General features: G+C 28.2%; 1 protein-coding gene across 1 annotated transcript in view; it reads right to left on the bottom strand.

Moving 5' to 3' along the window:
* The window catches only part of GABA-B-R2 (gamma-aminobutyric acid type B receptor subunit 2), a 43,433-nt gene that overhangs the window by 2,722 nt on the left and 18,726 nt on the right, over positions 1 to 21,985 (bottom strand). Inside the window, exons 6-21 of the mRNA XM_075825212.1 lie at positions 16,371 to 16,478; positions 16,223 to 16,288; positions 14,199 to 14,396; positions 13,844 to 14,077; positions 11,651 to 11,711; positions 8,636 to 8,725; positions 8,405 to 8,558; positions 7,131 to 7,263; positions 6,565 to 6,617; positions 4,980 to 5,040; positions 4,798 to 4,920; positions 2,430 to 2,540; positions 2,124 to 2,348; positions 1,873 to 2,034; positions 1,462 to 1,793; positions 320 to 1,368 (exon numbers count right to left, since the gene is read on the bottom strand). Coding sequence (XP_075681327.1) covers positions 320 to 1,368; positions 1,462 to 1,793; positions 1,873 to 2,034; positions 2,124 to 2,348; positions 2,430 to 2,540; positions 4,798 to 4,920; positions 4,980 to 5,040; positions 6,565 to 6,617; positions 7,131 to 7,263; positions 8,405 to 8,558; positions 8,636 to 8,725; positions 11,651 to 11,711; positions 13,844 to 14,077; positions 14,199 to 14,396; positions 16,223 to 16,288; positions 16,371 to 16,478 — 3,160 coding nt within the window. The remainder of the gene's footprint in view (positions 1 to 319; positions 1,369 to 1,461; positions 1,794 to 1,872; positions 2,035 to 2,123; positions 2,349 to 2,429; positions 2,541 to 4,797; positions 4,921 to 4,979; positions 5,041 to 6,564; positions 6,618 to 7,130; positions 7,264 to 8,404; positions 8,559 to 8,635; positions 8,726 to 11,650; positions 11,712 to 13,843; positions 14,078 to 14,198; positions 14,397 to 16,222; positions 16,289 to 16,370; positions 16,479 to 21,985) is intronic.

Genomic DNA, 21,985 nt, shown 5'->3' with positions numbered 1-21,985 from the left:
TTTTATAGTAAGAATATCGAAATGTATCAATCAATTCAACAAAAAAAATAAAAAATAAATAAATATAGAATGCCAATGATCATCATTCAGTTGTTGATAATAATAATAATATATCAGCATGCATTTGATCAATATATATATTTTTAAAAAATATTTTGGGTAATTGTATGGTTTTGTTAAAAAAAATCATATTTGTATCTATTTGCATATATGGTTAGTGCACACAAACACACACACAATCAATACATATTTGGATAATGGCCGCCAAACATTCTAGATGATTGGCGTTCATAATGTTCATCGAATTGATCATCACTACCTTTACGGTTATCATCATCATCATCATCATTATCATCATCTTCTTCATCACCATTATTGATTGGTGTTAATGGCTGTGATTGATGTACAATTAGATGCTGTTGTTGTTGTTGTTGTTGATAATAATCTGAAGATGATGTTGGCATCGATGAAGATGATTGTGTAGATATAGCCGAAATAGGTAAATGATGATGATGATGATGATGAGGATGGGTTGGATGATGAAGATATGGATGATGTACAGTAATTGGTACATGATGATGATGAGGATGATTATGATTATGATGATGGCAACAATGTTGTAGATGGACAGTTGTACCAACATCATCACTGGTTGCTGTTGATGTAACCATACCAGTTGTCATTCTTGGTATAGCTGTACATTGATGATGATGATGATGATAATGATAAGGATGGCTATCATCAGTAATTGTCGTAATATTATTACCACTTATCACATTTGTATTTGATGACATAATAGCTTGTTGTACTTGTGATTCCATTGTTTGTTTAATTGCTTTTGCATAAGATGTATCATCAGATGTTTCATCAGAACCATTTGATAATGAACATTGTTCATTAAATGAACCATTTGGACTGAATAAATTCGAATCACCACCAGCAATACCATTACCAGTTATTCGTTTAGAATGATGATGATGATGTGTAGGATGATAAGTTGGAAATGTAAAACTCATTTCATCGGATGATTTTGTACTACCGGTAGCACTTTGATCACTAATACCATCATTTCCATTTTGTGGACTATTGTTTTGTTCACCATTAGATGAAATATTAGAAGATATTGGCGGTTCATTTGTTGATTGTTGACTATTTTTTACAGTTAATTGAGCAGCTTCAGAACTTAATGATAAAATACTTGTACTATTTACAATAATTTCTGTTGGTGATGTTGATGTTGTTTCTTCTTGTATTTCAAAATGTCCTAACGGTGTTTTAATTATATTTAATTTTTGTCGTTTTGCCGCTGCCGCTGCTGATGATGATGCTGATTTTGATAAAACTTTTAGGCTGGCAACCGAAAGTTTCCTTTTTTTTGTTGATGGATTGAAAAAGTTTTTTGATTAATATTTTTTTCTTTTGGTAAAAAAAAAAGATTGTAACATTCAACAAACAACAAACCTTTGATCACAGTTATCGATTTGTTTAAGATCATTTTCTTCAACAATAATTTCATTAGTTGTATTTGGTATTATATTATTAGCATATGATGATGATGATCTTGCCATACCCAGATTATTTACAGAATTTGAAGCTAAAATCACAGATTTACCAGCAGTTGTTGTTGTTGTTGGTGATAATGATAATGATGATGATGGTGGTGGTGGTATTTTTGGTTGTATAATTGTTTTGGCAGCTGATGATGATGTTGTCGTTATATTCGTCATTTCTTTTTCCATTGATTCTTCTAATGCTCTTAATCGAAATGTTAATGCTTCTAGTTCGTAAGATTTCTATTTTTTTGGTCAACAGAAAAAAAATAAAATCAAAATTATCATCAAAAACAAATGAACAATAAAGATTTACACAAACCTCTTTTAAACGTTGTCGAAGACGAAAATTTTCTTCATTTGCTAATTTGATTTTTGTATGTATTTCAATATCTTCTGAATCACGATGTGATTTTTTAAATGGTTTTAATGTAGCTCGAACACGACGATCACCAGCATTTGGATTTCTTTTCAATTCAATAAGCTTTTTTTAAGTTGAAAAGAAAATCAAAAAAATCATTTCAATAATGAATAAAAGAATCAATCAATTTTTTGTTTACTAAAAATACTTACTTTTGGTACAAATACTAAACATAATGTTGCTGTTGAACAAAATATAATAAATGCTGATATAATAACAAATGCAGCATCTTGTTGATCACGTAATACAAATGAAACACCAGCACCAATAACACACATTATAACAACATTATAAACAGACATTCCAATATATTTTGAATCATTTAATGCAGGTATTGATACATGTCTTGTTTCCCATGCTAAAAATATTCCAAATGCCTATTTTGAAATTCAAAAAAATAATAAGATTTTACATAAAAATTCAAAAGGAAAAAATCATTAAAAATCATCAAAAATTACCATTAATAATCCTTTGTAAACATAAATTGATCCTAAAAATATAGTCATACGTTTACTTTGACAATATTCCATTTCGGGTATAACAAGAATATCTTCATTTTGTGGTGATGGCTTTTTTTCGTTGTTGTTGTTTCGGTTTGTTATCGGCGTTGATTTGATTCGATTTACAAACAAATTTTTTGTTTGTTTTGGCCATCATTGATGATAATGACAATGGAAAAGTAAAAAAGAAGAAAAGAAAAAAGGAAAACAAAAAATCAATAAACACTTTGAGAATGTCAATGGGAATAAAAGAAAATTCATATCGATCATAATCGAAAAATATGATTGTCAATCAAAATAAGTGAAAAAAAAGAACAAACGAACGAAAACAATAATAACAACAACAACAAAAGCAATCAAATTAATCGATCAATCAATCAATCAATCAATTATAATTATTTATTTTTGTTTGTTACACAAGCGAAAATAGACAAAAACAAATAAAAAAAACCGACGGAAATTATGAATGATGAATTTGTTGCTGCTGTTGTTGTTGTTATTATTCTTGTTTCTCTCTTGGGTCGAAAGCAAAAATCAAATCGAAATGATGATGATGATGAAAACTAATAACAATTTATTTGCCGAAAAAAACAAAAACAAAACAAAACAAAACAAACAAACCATCGAATAGATAAAAGTTTTGGCCAAAAAAACAAAAAAAAAAATCGAACGTTTTTTCGATAGTATTCGAAACAAAAAACAATCGATAGTATCGATTGTGAGTAATAGAATTTGTGAAAAAGAGAATGAGAATATTGTTACATAAACATTTTCAATGTCAAAATTTTGGAAAAAAAATTCATTTTTTTTTGTGATTAAAAATCCATTTAATCGTTTTTCAGTGCGATGAAAATCATCATTATTTTTACATTCGTTAACTTTTGAAGAAACAATTGAATTTTTTCCAAACAAACAAACAAACGAAAAATAAAGAAGGAATTTAGTTCAGGCATTTCAACTATATCGACAATCATCATCATCATTATCAAAGTGTTGATTAGTTTTTCTGCAAGGAAGGAAATTATTCTGGGAAATGGAAAAAAAATTTCCAATTTCATTTTTTCTTCTCACATTCATTCGTTGATTGTGCGTGTAGAAAAATTAATTGGCAAACACTGAACAGCAAGAGAAAAAACAAATTAAAATTTTTTTCGTTTGAGCAACAACACTTTTTTTGGGGATAACTTGACTGGATTAAATGAGAATTTTTTCGCCAAAAAAAAAGTGTTCAAAATTCGCTGAGCCATAAGAATAAAGATAAAAAAAAAGTTTTTTAATGTTTTCGGAAATATTTTCGGGAATATTTCTTCAAAAAAACATTGATACAACGTTCATTATCATCATTTGATGTTAATTAGTGAAAATGAGTTTACCATTTTCAGTGATTTTTTTCGTTGAAAAAATTAAGATTTTTGACAGTTTTGCTTTCGGTTGTCAGAATCATAACCAATCATGGTAAAATCATTCGTCGCAGAATGGAAAAATGATGATGTTTTCCTGATAATTATTGTGTAATGTAGACCATGGTTAAAATAGACATTTTTGTTTTGTCTATTTTATTTACAAATGAAAATGTTTTCGCAGAAAAATGTTTCAAAAAAAAAATTCTTTTGAAATTTTGTAGAAAAAAATGACATGAATATTGATGAAGAATATTTCGAGAAATAATAATGATCATTTTGAACCTTTGAATTCTTTTTCGATTCTGTTATTCTGTTGTTGTTGTTGTTGTTGAACAAGAAAAGAATTTCAAGAATTGCACCGAAGAAAACAAAGAAAAAAACTCATTTCATATTTTCAACAACAACAACAACAACGAAAAAAACACCCAAAATAAATGTGTTTGGCTGAATGAATATCATTATCACAATCAGAATATTCACAATGCATGCATGTTTTTTTTGGGAAATTCTAGCCTTATTGCTGGTATAGGCAGGAGGGAAAAATTTTCATTTTTTAAACAAAAAACTTTTGAAAAATCAAAATCGATCTGGGCCAAAAATATTTTGATTTTGAATATTTCATTCAACAAAGCAAACAGAAGCAGAATCGGCTTTTGAATAAATTTAAAAAAAACAGCAGAATTTAAAGAATTTCGGAAAAAATTCTCATCACTACCAAAAAAAACAAAAAAAAAATAGTTTTTTTCTTTGGAGCAAAATGGGGGAGGGAACAATGAAAAAAATGATGCAAATTAAACCCCCTTTGACCATGCCACAAAACATGTTATTTTCAAAAATGAAATTTTACATTCTCCTCCCACATATGACATTAACACACACAAACATCATCAGCATTGGAAAAAAACAAAGAAACGAATATTTACCTCAGGTTTTCCTTGACTTGTAACACGAAAAAATGGATCGACAATTTGCCATGTTGTTAATGTTACAACATCAATAAATACAAGTACGCCAACAACCATAAACAATTTATAATCTTTGATTAACTTTTTTAATGTGGAAAAAAAAGAAATTAAAAAAGTTTAAAATCAGGAATTCTGCTTACCTTTTTATTGAGCTTAATATCGGTGAAAATGGCATGAACACGCCATGTTTTACTGAACATACTGTTGATGTGGGTGGTGGGTGGATAACATGGAAAAACAAAACAAACAAACAGCAAAAAAAAAAGATGTTAAAAAAACAAATGTTTACAAAAAATTTTCGATTCAAACATCAACACACAGAGAAAGAGATGAATATTTCCAAATGAAAATGAAATGGAAAAAACTTTTTTCCCAAAATCAAATATAAAAAAGTGTGTAAACAAGCAGGGAAAATTTTCTGTTTTTTTCCGGCAATAAAATTCAAACAGACAAACAAACCAAATCAATTAAAACAGAATTTTTTTCATTTGAAAAATCAAGAATTTCGAAAAAATGTTTGAATTTTAAATTTGCTGCTGTTGAAAGTGTTTGTTTTGGTTGGGAAAAATTCTCGATAATAAAATTCAATAACCAAAAAATATCATTGAACTGGCAGTTGTCGAAAAGTTGATCTGAATTTTTTTGTTTTGTATGGCCATTCAAATGATGAATGTATTTTTGTCGGTTGTTTACTGTTATCCTCACACTACCAGAACTATTTTACACAGAAAAACTTTTCGGGAAAAAAAGTTTCAGGGAAATTTTTTCCTGATGATGAACAATGTATATTTCCTTTTCTTTTCATGCAAAAAATTGAAATTTCCAAAAAGAAGAATTTAATCTAAAATAATCTTGTTATCATTTTTGGAAAAAATGAAGAAATGAAAAACAACAACAACAACGAAAAATTTTCGCTGATGTGGTTTTTTTTTGTTGTTGAAAAAAAAAATTTTACCATCATTCATGTGTGTGGTGTGTGTGTGTGTGAAGATGATATGTGATGAAGAAGAAGAATTTGAAAGAAAATTCAAAGCATCCCAAATAAACAAACACAAACCTAAAAGTGAAACTAGGCCACAAACATTCTATAATATTTAATATTAGCTTGGGAATTAAGAAAGATCTTTTTTCCTTTTTCGGTATTTTTCTTCTTTTTCTTTTTCTTTTCAGTTTATATTGCTTTTCAAATCATTATGAATTTTAGCCACACACACAGAATAAGAAGAATATTCTGTACACATATCAACGATGATGATGATGATGAAAAACATTATATATTTTTTTTGGATAAAGGAAAAAAAAAGTCAAATGAATGAATGAATTGAATATTCATCAAATATCTTTTTAGATAGCTCGGTGACTATGATATTCATAATGTTGCTTAATGGAATATTTTTTCTTTCTTCCAACTTCTTTTCCCCTACAAACATTCATAGAAAAAACATTATCATTGCTTATAGGCCCCTTCAAACAACAATTTGTAACAATAATCAAAAGAGAAAAATGAGTAAAAAAAACCTTCAAGCTATTAATGAATATTATTTGCCTTACGAAAAAAACGTGACAAATTCTGGATAAAAAATCCAATATATTTTGGGTATGGAATCGAAAGAAACATCCATATGGATTTAGAGTTAGAATTTTGATATTCTAATAGTTTTATTGAAATTGGAATTTATATCAAGGTTTTTTGGTTGTTGTTTTCGTTGTAAACAAAATGAAAACTTACCTTCCAAAAATGCCAATGTAAAACCGGTCATCAATACCCAGGCTCGGCTCTGAAAAGACCAAAAAAAGAAAAAAGATTAAAAATTTCATGAAAAAAAGTGCTTCGAAAAGAATGAATGGATTTTCTTAAAATCAAAAAAGTTTTTCAAACTGAACTGAAAAACGAAACAAAACAAACGACAAATGACCCGATAAAACTAATGATAATAATAATAAAAATAAAACTTAATGTCATCGAATCGAGAGAGAGGATAGGGGATAAATTGTTCAGATTGATTCGAAGATTGTAAAAACGATCAATAAAAGCCCAAAAAAAGCAAAAAAAAAATTAAACAATTTTTCCAAAACCAAAAAGAACAAAATAGCAATTTAAAAGATTAATAACACACAATTTAGAGAGGAAAAGAAACGATTTGTGATGGACAATTGAACTTTTTCTGAGAGGGGAAAAAACTTTAAAAACTTTAAAAAAAATGACATAAGAATGGTGGGAGAGAAAAAAATCAATTCCACTTTTGGAATTGGATTCAACCAACAATAAGCGATAAAAAAAGGATACATACCGCACAAATATATGGAAAATTATTTTCATTTGTTAGGCCACTATTTAAACCCAAAAGAATCACACTGGTATAAGTTAAAATACAACCGATTATGATTAAATTGTTAAGATAAGGACTAGACATTTTGATGTATCTTTTGAAAAAAGAAAAAAAAAGAAAAAAAAAGAAAAAAATTAGAAAAAATTATCATTTCTTATCATGAAAAATTCTCTATATCAACCGGAAAAAAGGACAACAAAGGTGAAAATAGTGGGAAATTTTGTTTTTTTCAATCAAAATGATTAATATATGTTCTTTGTGTGTGTATAGTATATAGTAGATAAACTTTTGTCGTTTGATTTTTTTTAAATGTTTTTTTTTGTGTTTGGTGTCTTGGTTGTCTTGGTGATGATAATCATAATAATGATAATAATAATTTGTAAATCATGTTTCAGTCTTTGTTTTTTTGCTGTTGTCGATTAATATTAAACAATCCATTTTTTGTAAATGTAATTCACATTTACAAATGAATATAGTACATTAAACCAAAACGAAAAACAAAAACAAACAAACAAAATATGAACCGGTTTCATTATTAATATTTGTTTGTTTCAAATGTTTGTTTCTGGTTTACAAAAGAATCATACAAGCGCAAACAAAAGCGAAACACACACACACACAAATGGAAGAAAATTATCACTTTTTTTTACTGGTTTCTGGCTTCATCCATCCATCCATCCATACATTCATTCATTCATTTAAAACAAATTCATAATAAACAACAATAATATTAATAATGATGATGATGAAATGGAAAACAACAATATTCTTCTGAGACAATGATTTTTGTTGTTGTTTTTTTTGCTGTTGAAAAATGGTTGATGATGATGATTTGTTATGTAATACTGTTGATAAATAATAAATAATGAAATGAAATTTCGGTTGTTGTTGTTTCTTGTAGCAAAACAAAAAAATATTCTACGTGATTCTTCATGATATATGAGAGGAAACCCTGAATTCTGGCACATTTTGTTGTTGTAGTCGAATGGGATAAACATCAAGAAAAGAAACGACTTATAACGGATTTACATGTGCATTTGCGGTCATTTTCAAATAGAGAATCCAGGGATTTTAACATTTTGTTTTTCATTTACTAAATGGAAGCAAGGTGGATTGGTAATCATTATTTGAAAATGCTTTCTGAATAATAATGATGATTTTTTTGGGTACTAACAGGTATTTCTCAGATGAATTTTATGGATATTTCAAAGAAAATAAATGAATATAAAACATACCTTTGATTACGATATTTGATATTCATAGCAAGAAAAACAAAGGCAATAATGATGCCAATAATGGCAAACACTGAAATCACAATAAATAATGTCATACTAATACGGGATGGTTTTATAACAACCGTATTACGATCGACTGGTGGACTATTTCCACCTGAAATGATTTTTCAAACAAAAAAAATTGAATTAATTTTAAAAAAATAATAATAAACAAAAACAATTAACACTTACCACGCCAATCAATTTGATTTTGATCATCAAATATTAATTCATCATTATATGTATAATATTGTGCTATATCGGTCATTGAAAATTTTTTTGCTATTAATACGATATTCATTCAATGTGTCAAAAGCATCATCAAACACCATTATCAACATTGATCATTGATTTTTGTTGTTGTTGTTTGTTTGGTAGTTTGATCAAGCAAACATCCAATTTGATATACCAACGTGAATAATGATGAACATTGTTAGATAATAATGAGAAAGAAAGAAAAGAAATTGGATTAGTTTTTCAATGATAATGATGGTAAAGAAAAACAAAAAAAATGTCACTACCGATAATAAATCAACAACAACAAGAAAAACAGAGATATTGGAGAAGATAAACAAAGCAAAGATTTAATGAGAAAATAAATAATTCTTAAAGTTTTTTTGTTTGAACTAATGATGAAAACAAGAAAACAAGAAAATAAATAACCGAAATGAAAGAAAGAAAGAAAATGATGGTAAATAATTTCCGCTCGAATTTTCGAATGTTTTTGTTGTTGTTTTTGAATCCAAAAACAACAGCAGTGGGCAAATTGTGTCGAAATAGGGGAAAAATATTCTTTTTTTTTTTGTTGCTGTTCGGATATTTAAAAAAAACAAAAACAAGAGAAAAAACAATATCCGAATCGGGGAAAATTGAAATTATAAATTAATAACCGGAATTATCTGTTTGAATCAAATGAAAAAAAATTCATCGAAAAAAATTGTAAAAGAGGGAAAAAAATTTCCCGTAAAAAGATTTCCCGTGAAAAAATATTCCCGTAAATTTTTGCCAGAATCGAATGCTAAAAATAAAAAAATTCCCAAAAAAAAACAAACAAACGAGCGAAAGAAGTGTCAAAGATTTGTTTGAAATGGATTTTTTTGTTTTTGTTTCCAACCAACCAAATTCCTTGTGTTACAATAATAAATCTAAATTTAAATTTTTTCTGTTTCGAAATGATCTATTTCGAATGATGACGTCGACGTTTTGACAACAACAACGAAAACAAAAAAGTTTCATTTGAACAGAAAGATGACAAGAAAGAAAGAATATCGGTATTTCGAAACTTTTTTCCATCCATTTTTAATGACAAAAACAAAAAGGGATGAGAAACAATGATGGAATCAACCGAATTTCGACCGGATTTCAAAAGTAAAAAAAAATCACTAAATCAATCATACTCAATGAACATCTTTTTTGTTTGTTTGTTTGAATGATGGATGGATCATATTAACCTTTCAAGTGTTTTCAATGAAAACAAAACTCAAATTCTGATAAACTTTGAATTTTTTGTTTTGTTTTCAGTTTTCTCAAGTGCTCAGCTCTTCATGCTCGGTGTGTGTGTTGATAAACAATTTCCTAAGATATTTCCTTTCTGGAATCACAACATGATGATGATGATCTCTCTCTCTCTCTGCTGAAGAAAGTGAAAATTGATGATAATGATAATGTAATGTCCAATAACACATTAAATGTTTTTTTTGTTGAGATTAGTTGATGGAAAATTTTTCGGGAAATTTTCTATTTCGAAAACATTTCCCAAAAAAAATTAAATTGCAAAATGAATGAATGAATGAGAGAAAAAAAACTGTAAATTGTTAATGTTTAGTGGGTGTCCTTTATTGGTTGTGTCCATTTTTATTTTTTTGATAACGAATTTTTTTTTTCATTTTCAACCATGATGATGATGATGATGATGGTGGTGGGAAAGAAAGAGAATCATCATTATCATCGTCGTCATTATAAATAAAAAATCATCAATGTAATGGATTTTTTTCCTTCGTTCATTCATTTGATTGTGTGTAATGAATCGGAGAAATGTTTTCGGAAATGGAATTTTTTTTTTTTGAATATAATGGGAAAACTTCCCAGCAATTTTCCATTGTTTACTACAGAATTTTTTTTTCTGCTGATTGACTCAAAAAGAATTTATAATTTTTTTTCATTTTCATTGTTTGGCTAAAGTAAATCATCATCATCATCATCATTATTATGATTACTATTGACATTAATAATTATGATGATGATGACCATTATCAACTACCACTGACCACCACCACCACTGCCATCAAAAATGATGAGAATCACTCTCGCTGCTCAAATTCATTATGATGATGATGGTTATTCGTTCGTTTGCTTGACATTGTTTGTGGGTATTTCGAACGAATTTTTTTCCTGATAACGATGATAACGAACGAAAAAATCATTGCAATCGGTCAAATGATGATTATGGCAAATCAATCGAATCATATATGGTCAGCAGAAAAATCAAACAGCAACAACAAGAGAAAAAAGTTGGCTTCATTACATTACATTTTCAACAAAAGATTCTTCTTTTTCTTCTGAATGAATACAGCAACTATTTCGATCTAATTGGCTACAAGAATTATTTATTTATTTATTTAGCATCAACATTTGTTATTGTCATCATCATCATTATTACTGACCCAAACGATTAAATCAACAACAAAAAATTTCTGAGAAATTTCCCGAAAACAACATTTTATTCACAAAAAAAAAAAGAAATTCAAAGATGAAAGAAAACAGATTGAATTTGTTAAAACCTTTGGGCTGTTTTTATTTTTTCCTTTATTCACTACTACTCTAATAACAATCATATATTGAATCTTTTGATTGAATTATTTTGAATCATTTCGTTTTATGCAACTACGAAAGCAAGAAAAATCAACGGTAATCAAATTTTCAAAGAAAGAAGAAAATATGGTATGTGTGCATATGTGTTAAGTTCTCGATTTCATTTCATTATCTGGATTCTCAATAAAATTCCTGATTATTTCCTGATTCTGTATGGCAACAAAAAACAACATAGAAACAGACTTTTCATTCATTGCCATTCATAAATTTGATGATGAATGAAAGAAAGAAATGTTTCAATGGAATATTCTTTATTAAATAATAATGTTCGGTACGGATGTTCCATACACACACGAATCATTCGAAATGAACAGCAATGAATATAAAAAAACTTACATTGAAATTGTTGAAGCAAAACGATTCCACGACGTTCATTTTTATCAAAACTAACATGGTCCTAGTTTGTTCCAAGAAATTATTTGTTGTTGTTGTTGTTGAATAATGTTTTTGGTTTGAAAAAAAAAGAAAAAGAAAAGAAGAAAAAATTATTGATTGATTTGGGTTGTGTAATCGAAAACAAATCGAAATTTTTTTTTCAGAAAAGCAAAAAAAAATATTCATATAATGATTATGCAGGAGGGAGGGGGAGACCAAGTGGGTGTTAGAGGAAAACTATGGGAGAAGAAAGGAAGAGGTAAACATATCGACGACGATGAATCGACAAAAAATGTATTGATTGATTATTCCGTAAATTGATGATGAATAAAGTTTTTTTTCTTTTTTCTCCCTTTCCGAAAAAATTTTCTTTTCGGAAATTTTCTTTTGTTGTTGTTGTTGTTGAAAGAAGAAGAATCGGATTGTCATATCTCATTATTTTCTGATGAGAAATTTGCAACAACAACAACGAAAATTTTTTCATTTTCATTAATGATTTGTTGTTGTTGTTGTGATTTCTCTCTCTCTCTCTCTCTCTCTCTCTCTCTCTCTCATCAATTCTCAATGGATCTCTGCTCTTTTTTTTCTCTATTGGTTTTGTGATCTAAATGTAAACAACAACAACAACAAGGCCAAAAGAATCAATGACAAATTTGATGAATTTTACCCATTCGAATCATCATTATTATTCAATCTTAGAGAATATCGAGAATATCGATTTGATTTTTTTTTTTTTGGGGGTGATGAAAGGATTCTTATGCAATAAATCAAATATTGATTAATTAATCCTTTTTTTTTGCTATTTAATGATTTTTCTGGTTTTTGGTTTTGGTTTCAGTCGAAATTAATTTGATTGCGGTTGGGTTTTTCTCTTCCATTATTTGATGGTGGTGGTTACATTGAAAGCAATCTTTTTAAATGAAAAAAACACCAGAAACCAAAGCCAGAAACAACCAGAAAATCAATACTGGTATATTTTCATTTTCAATTAAAAATCATCCAAATTTAATTAGTAGTAATAATCAAATTTGATGATGATGATGATGAAATTAAACACTTTTCATCATCGATTCAAATTGCCAAAAATATTTCTCTCTATTTAATCAATTGAATTGATTGGTTTTTTTGTTTGGATTGTTTCCAGAAAGTTTCCGGAAACTTTGTTTTCAGAAATTTGTTTTCGAGAAAAATTTCTCTCCAATTACAAAACTACATAGTGGGGAATAAGAAGAAGAAGAAATCCAATCTGAAATATCTTCAAATAGGTCTCATTAAGATTGACTCTTTCTTTCTTTTTTTCTGTTGTCTAAAAATCGTTAATGATAATTGGATTTTTCTGCTTTGCTTTTTGCTGGTTTCCATTCTCCTTTCTATATTTCCAATCTTAAATTTCTTTTGAATTTTTTCATTTTGTTATATACACTTTTTGGTTACACTCTCGCCCAGTAACAATCATTGCTATTTTTGGAAAAGTCCTTCAATGATTTTTTAATGATGATGATGATTTTTTGCTAAAGGACGAAATGAAAGAATCAATCGACAATGGTGGTGATTACGTAAGAATTTTATTGTATTTTTGGTTTTTTGAAAAGTTTTTTTTTTCGTTTGAAAACAAAAATTGAATTTTTGAGTTTTGTTTCTGTTTGTTTGCTATTTTTGACAAAATGACAAAATGAAATTACAAAAAAAACAGAAAAGATGATTCGATTTTTTGGCACTACTTTCTTTTTTTTTGATCACAGAACAATGGAGAAATGATGAAACCTCTATTGACTGACTAAAACTGCAGTTGTCTATGTCAATTTATCGATTTCTCTCTGGTTCATTCTTTGTTTTTCTCTGGTTTTTTTCTGGTTTTTTTTCATTCTTTGTTTGCACCACAAAAATGAAGACATAAATTTTATGACATGAATTATGAATGTTTGAAAATTTTTTCCCCTGAAAAAAAAGTATCAAATTTTCGACTATTTACACCCAATTCATTCATTCATTTTTTTTGACAAATTCAAAAAAGGTAACTATTCTAACTATTCTGTGGGCTTCAAATATACGATGATTTCCATAGAAACGTACCGAAACACATAGGGGAAATTTTTCAGAAAAGTTTTCAAAATCATTGAATATATGGGAAGTACATTACACATTTTTACATACCGTAACACCAATAAAATCCGTTTCATTTAATGCTTCACGAAATAATTGTGCCCAAAATGGATCACGATAATGAAAATCTTCAATTGTTAATGGTGAATTTATTTGTCGTAATTTTTTATCAACTGTTTGTATTGCTAATGCAATTGTCCAAATACCATCATATGCATAGCCATGAAAACGGCTATATTCACGTAAACGTAAACGATCATATTCACTTTTATATAATGATGTTTCCTAATGTATAAGAAGATGTGTTGTTAAGGTCAAAATAGATCAAAGGAAAAAAACAAAAATTTTTTGATTAATGCAAAATAAAAAAGCCACTAGGATCGAAATAGGGAAAAAAGAAACTTACAAAACCATAATATGTTTGTGTATTTTTACTTAATGGTAATATATCAGTTGAAATATAACCATTAATTGCTTCTAATAATTGTTCTTCAGTACATCCCAATAAATCAATTTCATCATCATTTAATTGCCACCAATTTTCATCATAAATACCGGTTATTATCCATTGATAACGACGACCATAAATACCTTCTTTATATGCCTAATAAATAAATAATAAGAAAAAAATAAGAAAAAAAAAGTTTTTAGAAATGTTAAATTCAAATTTCCAAAATGTTCAACCAAAAAGAAAACTCATTCAGAATACATTTGTGTTGAAATAGTCGAAAATAACGAATTTGTTCATCATTTTTTTCGAGGCTATCTTTTGTTATCTCTCTCTTCATTCATAAATTATGATTATGACCTTTTTCAGCTAAACAACAAACCATGTTTCCTTCTTTTTTTTTCGCATGTTATTACATCAAACACTGTCTCTCTCCCTCCCGCAAACACACATCCAAAATACAAAAAAAAAAACCTAATAGACCGAAAACAAACGAAAACAAAACAAAAAAAAAACATTGTTGAAAATTATTATCTTGTTACTTTCCAAACAAAAAGAAGAAATTTTCCACATCGAAAACGAAACAAAAGAATCTTCGAAATGAATAAAAAATGAAAATGTATTTCGCTCTCTCTCTCTCTCTCTCTCTCTCTCTCTCTCTCTCTCTCTCTCTTCGTGTACAAGAATCTTGAAAATTGGAAACAAAGATTTTTCATTCTCACTCTCCCTCTCTATGTGTGTGTTTTCTAATATTCCTGGTTACCATTTACATTCTTCTACACATCTATGTTTCCCATGTCAGAATCTGTAAAATCAAAAACGAAAAGAATTACATGGTCCATATCATGTGTATCAGGCAACCAACAGAAAAAAAATGAAAATAGTAATGGAAATCTTATTATAATAAAACTTGGAAAATAATAGAAATGAAAAGAATGGAAAGAATAGAGAAAAACTTTGGTGCTAAGAACCATTGAAAAAAAAGAAAAGAAAAGAAAATGATAAATTTCACTGGAAATGAAATGATATGAACGAAGAAAAGAAAAAAAATCTGGAAATGTTTTTTTCCCTCTGAATGATAATAATGACGATAATAAAGAAGAAGAAATGAAGAAAAAATACCGATCGAAAAACAAACAAACAAACGAACCAAAAGATTACCCTACTAGCAAGAAAAAAGAGAAAAAAGATTGTGAAGATGTTCAAGAGTGACTAGCATTTCTTTTCTTTTCTTTTTTGGCCATAAAAATGGCTTTGGAAATTATTTTCTTTTCCCCCTTAGTTATTTACTTGAGGAAGGGAGAGGGAGAGAGAGAGAGATAATTCACCACCATCATTATCTTTCGCTATTTATTGTTCCATTGCGACTTTTATCTTTTATTTTCGTTGTTTCCATTGGATTATTATTATTATTATTATTAGTAGTAGTTTTCTGGTTCATCAACGTTTTTCATTTCATTTGTGTACATTTCCATTTACAAATGAAAATGATGATGACATTTGATAATCATAAATGATCTTTATGGTTATTATCATTATCATTTAGCTATCATCATTTTTTTTTGTGGAGAAATTCTGAAAAAAAATTATCCAACTGGATCGAAATAGTCGTCGCTTGTTTGTTTGTTTGTTTGTTTGATGATTCACAAATACTTATTCGATATAAAATGGATGGATGGATGAAAATAGTTTCCGTTCTATAGAATGTTCCAGGAAAACTAAAACAAAAAAAAAAAGAAAATTTCTGATATCCGATCAATCGATTACTAATCGTGTGTATAATATTTTCATCATCCGATATTATTCGAATCACGTTCAAGTCGAAATAGTTGAATAAATTTGAAAACAAAAAAAAATGTTAATAATTGATTTGATTCAATCAAACAACGGCCAGGAACAACAAACAGGAACCGAAAAAAATATTTCAAACTGAAAAACAAAACAAAACAAAAAAATGTCAAACTTTAATAATCAATACTTACTTGACAGAATATTTTTCTACCATATTCTTCACCAAAATTACCGACAATTATTCGTACATCTTTGGCCTAAATAAAAGAATGGATGGATTTTAGAAAGAATTGGGTTGAAAGTGGAAAATTTTCAAAAAAAAACTAAATTTCAACTTACTTTAAGATCCTGTAAATACATTTCTGGTTTTAATTCATCAGCAATACTTTGTGATGCAACAATTTCAATATCAGCATTATCTAAATCGGTTAATAATTTACTGTGCGGCTAAAAAAATAGACAAAAACAAATTGAAAACGAAAATCGACAAAATATTATTATTACGTTATTTGCAGGGAAAAAAATAGATAAAATATCAAAAGCTAAAAACCCCCCAAACCCCATAAAACATCATCATCAAATCATTATCCAGACAGAAGATTTTGATAGTCAGAGAAAAAATGATAATCTAATAACATCTTGAAAAGATGGCAAAAATCTCAACCAAAAATTATCGCATAAAATTACGTGTCCTAATAACAATGATGACCAATGATAATGAAAAAAAGAAAACTGGAAAAAATTTTCCAAACGACCGACCAGAACAACAACAAAAAATTTCAATTTTCTAATCAAATATTTGGGATGTTTTCGCTCTCTCTCCCGCTCTTTTTCGCTCAAATATTTGAACAAACCAAATCAAACACACAATCCAAATTGAATAATAAAAATGTTTTTTTTTTTCTTCTGTGTGTGTCAGTGTGTGTGTGACTTACATGCAAATAGCCATTATAAATATTTTATAAAAATGATGACCATTATATATGATCCATGGATGATGGATTTAGGGCAAAAAATTTAATGATTATGAAATTTACGTTCATAGATTCTACAATGATGATAATAATAATGATGATGTTTTCCTGGGCATCCAGAATTCTGTTTTATTCATTTGATTCTTCGATTCTTGATTCAATGTTTGTTTGTTGATTCGGAATTCAAATCATTATTATTTTTCGAATTTTCAATGGATCATGGATTTCATTCAAATTCAATGTTAAATTATTGATAAAAAATATATGTTTACTTTTCATTTTTGTTGTTGTTGTTGTCATTGTTGTTGTTGTTCAAAATGAAATGAAATGAAATTTTTGGAGAATTTTTTTCCCCCCTGAAAATCCAACGATGGAATTTTCATTCGGAAAGAAGAATTGTATTCTGTATTCTGTATTCTGTTTGGTTTTCATCCAAAGAATATTGACCATTACCATCATTGCTGTTGCTTGTTTGTTTGTCCGTTTGTTTGTTTGTTTGTTTGATGAAGAGATGATTGGAAACAAATTGATTGAAAATTTGAAACATCAAACAGTTTGTTTGTTTGTGTGCGTGTGTCACACAAAGCACTCTCTCTCTATCTCTCTGCTGTTTAACAGCCCAGATAACACAAATTTATCAGGGTAATTTGTCGATTCCGTTTTGTTTTGTTTTGTTTGATTTTCTCGAATCTTTTCCTTTCTGTTTTTCTGCTTTTTGTTTTTAGCTTGAGAAATTCTTCAATTATCCTTCGATAGAGATGTGATTATTTTTTTTGGAAAAAGAGAAAAAAGAGCAAAAGAAAGAAGAAAAACAAAACAAAACAAAACAAAACAAAAAACCAATCGAAGACATCGAACACAAAAATCAATCAATTTGGTTTTCTTCTTTTCTTCTCTGTGTGTAATCATACATTCTCTATCTCTCTCTACTCCATAGAGAGAGAAAAAACATCATATAGGCGGATTGTTTGTTTGTTTGATAATCAAAATCTGTTTGATATGAAGATTTTTTCTTCTTCAATAAAATTTCATTTGAAAAAAAAAACAAAGAAGAAGAAGAAATGAAAATCCAATTTATCATTTCATGTTCATTCACATTTGTAAATCAGTCAAACGAACAAAAAACAAAAACAATCCATTTATCCATCATTATTTTCAGACTTATTTTGATCAAAAAAAAATGTTTTTCAAAATCAACCAACAAAAAGCAAATTTTGAAGGTAAATTTCCATTCAAAGAATTCATTTCATTCCAATTAAAAATTCTTCTGTTTGATTCTTCTCCTTTGGTTGATTTCACTGTTGTTGATGGAACACCCATCATCAATATCATTATTTTCTTCTACTTTGAAAACCAGAATCCAGAATCGATTATTTTGTTAATTTAAAGTTTTTCTTTGTTTTTTTTTGGAATTTAGATTTTTGATCCAAACACACACACACACAGAAAAGATCATGCAATCAACAAATCTCAGTTTTATGTTTTGTTTTGTTTTCAAATCTGATCAAGGTTTGTTTCAAAAAGAGAGATAGAGAAACAAACGAAACAAAACAAATCAGGAATTCGTAACTAAAAAAAAAAAGAAAAAATTCACATATAAAGTAATGTTTTTTTTTTCAATTTTCTAAATGGAAATTGTTGTTGTTGTTGATGGTGGTGGTGGTTTTTTATTGTTATGTGCAAAACGTGTTTGAGCATCCGATTTCTATTTTGTTTTTTTGTTGTTTTTTTTTCATTTTGCAAATGTCGATTTTCAATGATACTCAAGTAAATATTATTGGACACGTCTGAAGAAAAAAAAACTCTGAAAAAAAAACATTTAAATTTGATTTTGGAAAGATTTTTGCTGATTTTTCGTAAATTCAAAAAAAAACTGTCAAAATCATTGAAATATCGATTCTATCGATTGTTTCGAGACAGATTTTTCAACAACAACAAAAAACAAAAAAAATCAAGATTCATCAAATTTTTTTTTGTTTGTCCCAGGGAAATTCATTGGATTATACATCGGTAATATTGAATGAATGGAAGAAAGATTTAAATGATGAAAAGGATGATGGACAAAGTCGAATTGAAATCCAGCGAAAAAAAAGAAAAGCTTTCATTTTTTCCCTTACTTCATTCGATGACCATTTTTTTCAATTTCCAATTTCTTTTCTCCTTCAATGATTAATGAGTGAAGAAAGCAAAAGAGGGGAGAGAGAGAGAGAGAAATATGAAAAATTGGTCAGAATAATTTTCTTTTTTTTTCTTTCGTCGGACAAATGGATCGAAATAGAAATAAATAAATGTAATGGACCACACACAGATGTCTAATGCAGTTTGTATCGATTCATTTTTGTTGTTGTTGTTGTTGTTGTTTTGGCCAATGTCCAATCATTGACAATAACCATAAGTCTTGTTGTTGTTGATTTTTTTCTCCATAAATAAAAAAAACTTTCTGAAAAGATTTCTGTTTTGGTCAAAGTTTCTTTCCTCTTCAAAGTAAATAAAGATATTGTTTAATTTAGAATAAACTGGAAAGAAAAATAAATCAAATTGGAAAGAGAGAGAGAGAGAGAAAGGGGTGAAAAACAGAAATGTCAAAGATAAAAAAGGGTTAATATTGAAACAAAATTTCCAAAAAAAAAAAAAAGCATTACACTATTTACACTGCGACGAATAAGTTGGATCGAAATAGTTGAAAAAAATTGATTATATACCTTCACCCAAAAACAATGAATTCAATTCATTCTGATCATCATCATTGTTTGATCCTCCAAAAAGGAAAAAATATAGAGCAGGCAACTGAAAAAACTCGTTATCATCAAATAAAATTGTTCTCCAGAGAGTGATATGGTGAATGTTTCATCTCTATTTTTCCCTTGGTTCGATGATACCAGTAAAATAAAACAGTGAAACGAATATTACATTTCGATTTCTGATCACACATTCCCCAGCTAGCTAGCTAGATAACAAATTCATTTTCATTTAGTTTTAGTTTTTTTTCATTTCGGGTTTCATTCATCAATCGGTTTGTTTTTTTCTTCTTGGTTTTACCATTAACACTTTTTTTCTGAGCTTTTCTTTTCGGGTTACCAAAATCTTTAATTATGACAAACATTCTGTCCATTGTAGTATGAACATTTTCATCTTTTTGGAACTTTTTTGGTAAAAAAGTTTTGTTTCGGGCCAAGAAACCCAAATGATAAATCTCTGTAGAGCAAAAAATAAATGTATGGGTCGATCAACCAGATTGGAAAAAGCAAAAGTTTTTTTCTTATATTTTCAAGCTGTGAATAAACAACAACAACAAAACTAGATTCTGGATTCTGGATTCTTTTTTTGCTGGAAATTGGCCGGCTAGCCAGAAACCTCAAAAAATTGACTTTACACATTTTGATGTTTGATTTGTGTTTTTTTTTCTTCTTCTTTAAATTGTTGTGTGTAAATAGTTGCTTATCATTTCTATTTCTACCCAAATGTGTAAAATAAAATTCATACATTTGTAAATATAGATTTTTTCCATTATTATTATTAATGATGTTGATGATAACGAATCCAGCAACAACAACAACAAAAATCGAAATCAAAATCGAAATCAAAATCGAAATCAAATGATATGGGACGTCATATAGAGAGAAAGAAAGAATTCAACAACAAAAAAAATAAATCAAAACATCAAACAAAAGTTTCCATTCATAAATTGTGTTACGTACGAGTTTTTACTTCCCATCAGGTCTTTCTTTTTATAAAAAAAAATGTTTGACTTGAAAAAAAACGAAATAAACATTTCAGGATACGGATATCATAGTATCAACAACAACAACAGCAAAGAAAGAATATGCGTTTAGTGTAAGTAGTGTAAGATTCTTTTCTTTCTTCAGGGGGATAACACCAACCAATAATAAAATTGATAGCTTTGGAGTGAGAAAAACAGAAATAGAAACAGAAAATATCTCGATATCTCTCTCTCTCGATTACTTTGGTCAGCAAAAAACTAAACTAAACTAAACTGAACAAAAAACAACACAGTGTAAATGTTTCACATCCTGAGATGAAGACGAAGAGAATCCTCTGCACACACACACATTCACATAACACACATCATCAAAACATCTTAGTGAATGAAATGAGAAAAAGATAAAAGAAAATCGAGAAAGAAAAGAAAAAGAAAAGCCACTTTAGTGTCTGTGTGTGTTAAGTCCGGTCTTGAAAAGTAGCTTTCCATTCATTTCAAGTTTTTTCGATCAATTCTGTTATTTTTTCTGCTTGTTCAACGAAATGAAACCGAAAAAAAAGGAAATTTTTGGTGTTAGGAAAATTCTACTATTTTGTTTTCCTTACAAATATTGAATTGATGATGATGATGATCGTTCTGTAAGAATGTTTTGTTGTTGTTGTTGTTTATGAAATTCTTGGCCTTTAAATGATCAACAACAACAACAACAATAATAATAATAATAATGATAACAACAACAACAACAACAACAAAAGAAAAGAGGAAATTCCTTTGGCTAAGCTCAAAATACACACACATATTTTTCATTTGAAAAATGAATGTTCATATAAAGGATATAAGGATAAGGATATGAATGATGATGATGATGATGATGATGATGGTAATGATAGTAATGGACGAATTTATCGATGATGGCAATCGATTATTTTTTTTTTGTTCATTTTTTTAAAGTCTTGAAATTTCTGACAAGAATTTTTTAAAAAAAGAAAAACCATTACCATCGTCGACAATCAAACACACACAGAATAATTATTTTGGTAAACAATTTTGAATGGGGGGGAGAAAACACTAGATAAACACAGACACAGACACAGTGTATTTCTTCTTCAGTGTATTTTGGAGGGTCAATAATCGATCAATTGAATTGAATGAATTCCAGGGGACAAAATAAATTATCAAATGAGAAAAACTAAACAACAGTCGAAATAGTCGTCGAAATGAGAAAATTGCCAATTAGATGATCATCAATGAATTGAGCA

This window comes from Dermatophagoides pteronyssinus, unplaced genomic scaffold, assembly GCF_027571235.1.
Source record: "Dermatophagoides pteronyssinus isolate colony J.1.1.1.1 unplaced genomic scaffold, Derpt_VIB-CSIC_2022.12 sq0003, whole genome shotgun sequence".
Lineage (NCBI taxonomy): Eukaryota > Metazoa > Arthropoda > Arachnida > Sarcoptiformes > Pyroglyphidae > Dermatophagoides > Dermatophagoides pteronyssinus.
The sequence above is the reverse complement of the archived record's forward strand: the minus strand, read 5'-3'. Positions and strand labels throughout refer to the sequence as shown.